General features: G+C 41.0%; 1 protein-coding gene across 1 annotated transcript; it reads left to right on the forward strand.

Moving 5' to 3' along the window:
* The first annotated feature begins 3471 nt into the window (after positions 1 to 3471).
* On the forward strand, positions 3472 to 7503 carry htr5a (5-hydroxytryptamine receptor 5A). Its single transcript, XM_022767253.1, has 3 exons — positions 3472 to 4185; positions 6082 to 6084; positions 7171 to 7503. The coding sequence occupies exons 1-3, from the start codon at positions 3472 to 3474 to the stop codon at positions 7501 to 7503; spliced, it is 1050 nt and encodes a 349-aa protein (XP_022622974.1).
* Positions 7504 to 8824: the final 1321 nt, after the last annotated feature.

An 8824-nucleotide genomic window follows, 5' to 3' on the forward strand; every position in this document is an offset into this window, starting at 1 on the left:
GAAATAGCATTTAAAAGTGAGGCTGTGTGTCTGAGATGATGTGTAACAAGTGTCTTGGCTGATTATCATCTTATAAGCAGAGTCTAGTGCATACAGGAAACCTCGTGGGGCAATGGGTGCACCATGGGGAATTGTAGCCTAAATGTTGAATGATGAAAGTTATCCATGGGGGAAAAAAACACTCACATTTAAATCTCTCATAAAGTGTGAGTTTCTATCAGTAAAGCACATGTACATGTAGTTTTCTTTTTCAACGAGTTATAGCTGAATGGCTTAAATTTTTTTTTTTTAAAGAGACACATTGCATAGGTTTGAAATCATGGTCCTCTAACCACAGATAAAAAGCAAGAGCTGCTAAATAAACAGCTTATTTACCACTCCACTAAAGGTTTGCTTCATGCTGCCTTATTATAAGGACACATCCACATACCTCCCCCACCTGAAATGTCAGCCTCAGGAAAACTCTCCTTGGAGAAAATAGTGTAACAAATGAGCGTACAGCCTATTCAGGATGGAGAGCTTTACACAAAGAGAATGCCATTCACATTCTTGCTGTTTTTTTGTTTTGTTTTGTTCTACCTGATATTGCATCTGGCAGCTTTCAGTGCTTTGTTGGAAATGTTTTTTTATCAGCAAGGTGACTGCAGAGAAGGGTGTTAAAAATTTTTTTTTTAAAAACCCTGAAAATATAAACAGAAGAAGCAGAAACAATATGCAAATATCATAACACAGTATTCACAATTTACTTTTTTCTTTCTTTCAGAAGATTACATTGGTGTGGCTGGAAATAACAGTAAATAAAACAGCACATTGATCTAAGTTTGTGGCCACCCATGAAACAGTGAACAGCATCTTGATTTCTGCAGCATCTGGTGCATCCTTTGCAGTAAGGGCTTGTGAAACTCAGAAAGGAATTTATTTACTTTGGTCATTTTCAAATTATAATGAAATTGTAATGAAATATATGGGGACTGGAAATATCTCCTTGCTGCAGCTGTGGCAGGAACATGAAAATTGTCTGTTAGAACTACCATTGTTACCTCTGTCCTCCTACTTGCACTAAAAAATATAAGTGCACAGACCTTATGATAGGTAATGAGATGATAACCAACCTCTGTCCCAGTTTAATTTCTTACAGTAAACTGAAATCCCCACAAGGTTCTCAAATAAATATGCCCAGTGAACCAGCTGGCACCTGTAAGTCTCCAGTCAGCGACCGAACCTGAAGTGACACTTTACCCATACATCCGTCTAAAAACCCCTCTAGAATAGAGATGTAAATATATTCAGCTATTTTCCGTTGACAGAAGTGAACACGATCCTCGTCTTCCTGTCTATCAGTGTCTCCCTTCTCACTCCTCTCACTAAAATGCATTTGCATGTGTTTTCCTGCGCCTTCCCGCATTGTGTGTCTGTCTTTCACAGAGTGAATGACAGCCGCTGTTCGAGACACCTGGCCTGTGATGTCAGCAGAGAAATTATGGGATGGCTTTCCTAAATGCCGCATGTTTGATTGACTGTTCCCCTCATAACGGTTGTCCAATTTCATGGCTATTAGGCTTGTTAATAGGAGCGGGGAGAAGAGAGAGTGCGGGGCCTATGGGTGTGCTTGGCTGGACCCTTTGATTTGAGGGCATGGTTTGTGATGCTAAGAGACAGTGTCACATGTCACATAAATACTGCGGCTGACAGGGACATGGTTCGTATTGTTGTTACCCGTCGGGCCTTATTGATGAAGCCCAGAGATTGATAACAAGCAGATCAATCTGACACGACCCCATGGGTGTAAAAACATGAATAAAGCATTATATGTATCTTAACTTCTTCTTCTGTTGATTTTTTTTTTTCCGGCAGAAAAATCAACATGTACTTGTAAATTCAAAAAACACTTGATTGATTTATTCATCAGACAGAATAATGCGTCAATAATACAGCTAAAAGTAATGTCATTAGGAGCCAGATAGCTACAAGAATATTATGCTGGTGAGTAAATCTTGCAATTTAAATCAATCTCAATTAGGGCCAATTATATCAACTGAATTATATGCATTAGCTACACTCATTATGGACACTTGCACTGTACCCAGAGGCCTGGGAAGAAAACCTGAGCAAGTCATCCAGATCCCCTCATGACAATGTCACAGGAGAAAACATGCAAAATGAATGATTATATTTGATATTCAAGATCATGGGTGAAACTCTAGTCTAAAGGTAGATACACTGGGTCAAGATAAGAAATGGTGATCTGTATTTTTAAAAAGCCTGGAAAGATTGTTTGAAGCGAGAGTAGTTTTTAGGAATTGGTTAAAGCAGGAGCAGAAGTTTAAACTGGGCATTTATAAATAATGCATCATGATTAATGATTAAAATTAACATCCTTAGACAAATCAGGCGCATCTGAATATGTTTTCCAAAACACGATGCATGAAATCATTAATGCCCCCAGTGATGCTGCTTAAAAATGTGAGTCAAATGTGTCTTCGTTAACATAACAATGTATTCTGGACAAAATTACAGATTTCTGAGGATAGCCAAATGCTTTTGCATAATTTTGATTTCAAAGTTTTTAGTTAATGTGATAGCTGGAATCATATAAAATATGAATTGCTTAATTATGCCACTTGCAAGTGTATACAGCAGTTGTAGTTGGTAAAGATCAAACTTTACAACATCTAGCTAGAGGTGGTTGGTGATCTGAGATGCATTGTGCCCGCAAGGTTGAAGATCGTGTCGTGTAGACGTCGCGACTTGTCCAGCCTCTCCTGTGAATGTATTGACAGAGCTGGAATCCGAGGCAGTTCCGTGAGTATCTCTCCAACAGACACTCTTGCTTAAAGTGAAAATAGATGCCACTCTTTGTAACCACCTAAAAAAACGTGTAACTCCACAATGCTACTTAACAGAGGGATCTCTCTATTGGATATGAAAATGAGACGTTCCCCCAACGAGAGCAAATGAGAGCAGAAAAGACTCCACTTAAAAAACAGTTAATTTTTGCAATAGAGACCTGACTTTCATGCAAATCAAAGGACAGCAGTGGGATGATGAAACTGAATATGTATGGTCTTTTCCAGACCCAGAGATGTCCCAGAGTACTTTTGAGCCTTTTTCACAGCAGATGAAATTGCACTTGAAAGTTGTAGGCAGGTTGCTTGACAGCTGAAATGAGAAACTCAAGTGCTTTTTACTATTGTGAGCAAATCATTAAACTTGCTCTCTTGTGAATGACACGGTGACGTACACTGGTGCGTTTACACAATGGTGCAAACCCAGCAGTATATTTTTTGTAAGTATTGCATCTTTAACCTTTAGCACATACAAATACAAAAGGTATTTTTTGTGCGAGAGCTAACAGTCGCATTGAACCGGTTTCTTCCATTTCTTTCTCCCTGCTGCAGAATGCATCAACTGTCTGCAGAAACTCTGTCTGAATCGTCTTGGCCCTTGGCTGCGGGGCCGTGAGCAGCTACCATGACGTACCCCAACACCAGCATACTAACAGCCAACTTCAGTGGAGCTTTGGATGGCCATGACTCCGGGGGAAACATTTACCGGCCCTTCTCTGTTTTCAGTGTGCTCACTCTTACTTTGCTGGCGATGCTAGCGGTGGCCACCTTTGTCTGGAACTTGCTGGTGCTGGTGACCATCCTAAGGGTGAGGACATTCCACCGGGTCCCCCACAACCTTGTGGCTTCAATGGCAATCTCCGACGTGATGGTGGCCGCCCTGGTCATGCCTCTAAGTCTCGTCCATGAGCTGAACGGCCGGCTGTGGAAACTGGGCCGCGTGCTGTGCCAGGTGTGGATCTCCTTTGACGTGCTGTGCTGCACGGCCAGCATCTGGAATGTGACGGCCATCGCGCTGGACCGCTACTGGTCCATCACCAGGCACCTGGAGTACACGCTCAAGACACGCAAAAAAATCTCCAATGTGATGATCGCTCTGACGTGGCTGCTGTCCTCCATCATCTCCCTGTCGCCTCTCTTCGGCTGGGGGGAGACCTACTCAGAGGGGATGAAGTGCCAGGTGAGCCAGGAGCCGTCTTACACAATCTTCTCCACCTTCGGAGCGTTTTACCTCCCTCTGTGCGTGGTGCTGTTTGTTTATTGGAAGATCTACAAGGCTGCCAAGTTTCGGATTGGCTCCCGCAAGACCAACACGATCACACCGATGGCTGAGGTGATTGTTCATTTCCTCTGTTAAAATCCATTTCCTTCTCATAACCCCTCATCCTTATAAGTCACACTATCATTATCCTCCCCCTCTGATATCAAATCAACTGGCTGATGCCCCTGACCCACAAATATGGGTTGCTGTGCAATTATTTATTATTTTCTCTGATGAGCTATTCATCAGTAATCAGGGAAACCTAAGAATCTGATGTATGAGCATACGGACAAATAATTGAAGCCATCCTGCTGATCACCAGCGGCTTGCTAATGTGCGTAGGCAGAAGGTAGAGGGGCTATAAATACCACCTCCAGCATCTTTAATGACCCACTGCACCTTTTCTGGCTTTGGCGTTTCTCTAATCAGCGGACACTAAGGGCTAGATCTATTCCACAAGCATGGGTGAATCTATAATCAGGCAAATTTTCCCTGTGAAAATTGTGTTTGCACTCACTTTTCACCTGCCGTCATGATGGGAAATGCAATTTCTCAAAAAAAATACACGTCAATGATAGGTATTACGCTACTTTTAGACATTTTAGAGACATCTTGTTCTTTCACCTATGAAAAGCTATTTATGAAAATCAGTGTCTGAACATTCTGGCAATAATCCACCGAAGGAAGAAGAGGTTCACAGAAAATACTAAGTGAAGTTTTTATGTAATGCATGTACTTTGAAGTCTTAGTTATGTATGTATGACATCAGTTGGCCTGAAATTAGGATAACATGGTCAAGGAGGAACAATTGTCCAATGAATTAGCTCTGTGTTTTTTCTTCCTTTTGCTTTCGTAGGCTGACTTTTATGTCAAGTTTCATTACACAGGCAATCGCTCTTGTCGCTACAGCAATTAAACGGAATATGTTTTATAAGTAATTTTGCTTTCCACAGACATACCAGCAGCTTTATACATGTCTCATTACACCAGCCAAAGTTTATTCTCATTATCTCCCAGCGTACATTGAAGAGCTGAGGCACAGAGCCCTGCAAAGCGTCAACACGGAGCCCTGATATTATGGGTGGCATTAACATCCAAGATAATAAACCTCCTGCTCTCATCCTTCAACAGCACCCACTGAAAGACATTCAGACTTGCACATATACACTTACCACACCAGAAATAGAGTGTATTGACAGGTATGATTCTACTAATTCTTGGCCTAGTTGCACAAATAACTCAAGACTAATGTAAAATATCGTTTCAGAAAATGGTTCATGTCGCTGAAAATATAAAAACTGACAGACTTCTTACTCTACAACAGTCTAGCTTCCTGACTGAATTACCTGACCTTCAACATATAAAGTACACTTGTCTTTCTTTCTTGATTACTTATACCCTTTTAACATAAAAGAAGCAGATGAAAAATTCACAAGGTAGAAAAAAAACTGCCATATCTGCACATCGGAGACTGGCCTCATCAGAAAATCTCACTGGAGACCGTGATTCACATTCTTTCTCCTGCTCCTTGTCAGTGTTAAGTTAGAGCTATCACATAATTAGCTTAGCTGGAGGCAAAGGGGAAACAGCTCTGTCCAAAGTTCTTTTTTTTTTTTTTTTAAAATGCACCTACCAGCATCTCTAAAGCTGTCTAATTAGCACTTTATGTAGTTTTGGTTTAATTCAAACACAAACAGAAATGTTAAGGTATTTTCATATAGAGAGCAAAACAGAGTTTCACCTTGCATTACTGGCCTGAACACAGTCTTTCCTTAACCTTAACCTTAACCTTAATCTTAACCTTAACCTTAACCTTAACCTTAACCTTAACCTTAACTTTAACCTTAACCTTAACCTTAACCGCGGAGGTGGCGGATCAGAAAGCACCCAAAAAAACAAGAATCATTCTAGATGTTATGTATCTCATTATTGAAGGTAATGTGAAATCCTCTGTTTTGTTGTTTTCGGCATGAGGAAGTAATGACAGGTGGCATCATGTGCAAGCACACAGGAGCAGGAATACACTATAAAAATGTAGCAAAAGACAAAAGAGAGATGTACAGAAATAACTACAGAGGACAGTGTTTATGTGCCTGTTTGTCGGCACGTCGACTTTAAGGTGATAATATTACAAAAGATTATCAGGTAATGGGAAGTTGGGATAAGACATTTGAGGTCTAGTGTCTTAGGTTGAAGGCAGATCATAGTTCGGTGATTCGCTGTATAAAGGGGGATTTGCAGTTAAGTGCCCATTTTAGCTACTGCATCATCTAGTATATAATGTTGAGGTTGCTTAAACCATCCATTGAATATGAAACCGCCTTCCCAACAGCACTATGCTTTTAACTTCTGGCCTCTGCTGTAAATGGATTTGCTTCATCCATCTTATCAGTTAGGCCTCCGCTGACCCGTATTGATTTAACAAATTTTACTCCAGAGTGGACGAATTCCTCCGTCCCTGCGCAGTTTCTTGTTTAGATATCCAACAGAAACAAACAGTTTACAGTATTAGTCTGAACTCTTATTTCCGACACATTTTTATAAAAGCTGTTTTGCTGCAAAAGGACCCGGACGACTTGACCTGATAAACAAAAAATAAAAGTCAGCCTTGAGCTGCGCTAGGCAACAAATAAAGAGGCGAGAAAGTCAGCAGATAAATGTTGACATTTTCTTTTCCCTTTTCCTGGCTGCGCAGTATGTTTGTGAAATGCCACAAAATTGGCTGCTTGAAAATAATGCAGATTAAGACACGGCTCCAGCTTCATGCTCTGTGTTGCGTATGTGTGTGTGTGTATGTCTGTATGAAATGAAAGAATAAGCTTTGGATTGTTGATCCACCTGTTGATTCACAGTTCTGTTCAGCAGCATATAATCCATCTTTTGTTGAGCAGCCACAAAATGTTCACTTGAGTAACTGCTTTTCTTTGGCCTATATTGTTAAAGAATATTGCATTTCTGATTCTCATGCTAACCGGGTTTGACAGATTGATTAATGAATCAATAGAGTAACTGATTTCTTTTATTCTTTTATCTTTCTTCTATGTCTGATCGGCTGCCTCCCAGGTAAAGGAGGAAACACAGCAGCCACAGATGGTGTTTACTGTGCGACACGCCACCGTGACCTTCCAGACAGATGGGGACACGTGGCGCGAGCAGAAGGAGAAAAAGGCGGCGCTGATGGTAGGCATTTTGATTGGCGTGTTTGTACTTTGCTGGATTCCCTTCTTCATCACCGAGCTCATTGTGCCGCTGTGCTCCTGCGACATCCCGCCCATCTGGAAGAGCATCTTCCTGTGGCTTGGCTACTCCAACTCATTCTTCAACCCGCTCATATACACCGCCTTTAATAAGAACTACAACAACGCTCTGAGGAACCTCTTCTCTCGACAACGCTGAGACATAGACACAGACTTGGCACACTCAGCTGACGCACTACACCAGCACGCACTCCACAGTGTTACTCCTCCAGACAGACCAGGACTAATCTGTCACTCCATCATCGCCCAGGTGGATGATACGTATGAACTGTGTCTGGGGGAAAAAAAACTGTCTTTAAAAATGTGCCATTTTTATTTAGGTTGTGTTTTGTTTATTAAGATGCTGTAGTAACCTCACATCTGGACTAAGACAGATGTTTGAAATACTGTATCTACAAAGAAGAAGAATAAATTGGTGGTGCTGTGGCAGGAGCGGATACAGCGTTGTCTACATGTTGGTTTTCTCTCTGTCATTTCAGGCTTATTAGGGTGAAAGTCATATTAACTCCCTCGTAAACAGTTTCATCATCATGTGTGAGGCTGCTGGGGATAATTTCAAAGTAGAGCTGGAAGAAATGCTCAAGAAAAGGCTTTTAGAACTGAACAAAAGGAACCTCATAAATAATAAACAAGGAACAAGCTGTGGATCGTTTTCGAAACTAAACAACAAAAGGCCCATCATGGAAGATATGATTTCAAAGTAAAAAATGTGATTTGATTGTAGAAAGGAAGGATTTGTAGGACTTGAAATCTCTCCAGTAAAGTGGTAAAATGTTCAGAGACCCCCACCTTATAGCTAGGTATACATGAACTGTCAGGCTTCACATGCAATTTATTCATACATTCCTCTAGGTAAATACTGTATGCGGTCTCTCCTCTGATGCTGACTAGCTATAGAGCAATTCTCCTTGCACATACACCCACACGATCTCATGCCTTTTATGATGGCAGGAAAACAGCAGCACAAGTGATCATTTTCATCGTCTTTGAATGGATGCATTATTGAGTAACCGTGGCCACAAATGACCACCTCACCTCAGACGAAGTAATTATGAGATACAGAAGATGTGTGGACTGGTGTTGAGCTATTTAAAGCATTATCACAACAACCCATTCTGTAGCCTGAGGAGACAGTTAATAGGGACACATGTTGCTTTATTGTACAGGGAAACTAAAGTGCTGAGACGATGTAGGTTTTAAAGTATGACTTATAGTGTTATACTGTCGCTGTGGAGGTATGGGACTAAGAGAAGCCAATGTTAAGCAATACAAATATACTTAATGGGCTCAGCACATAAAACTTGTGCTGAGTCTAGTGATGTTTTCCAGTTGTGGGTATTTATTTTATTTATGTGGGTTTGTTATGTGACCCTCCTATTCCCTGCACAAATTACCACTTTATACTGGAGGTGGACACCACTATAGGATATGTAAATGAACCTTCATTGTATTGTGAAATA

Source organism: Seriola dumerili, unplaced genomic scaffold, assembly GCF_002260705.1.
Source record: "Seriola dumerili isolate Sdu_G_001 unplaced genomic scaffold, Sdu_1.0 BDQW01001124.1, whole genome shotgun sequence".
Taxonomy (NCBI): domain Eukaryota; kingdom Metazoa; phylum Chordata; class Actinopteri; order Carangiformes; family Carangidae; genus Seriola; species Seriola dumerili.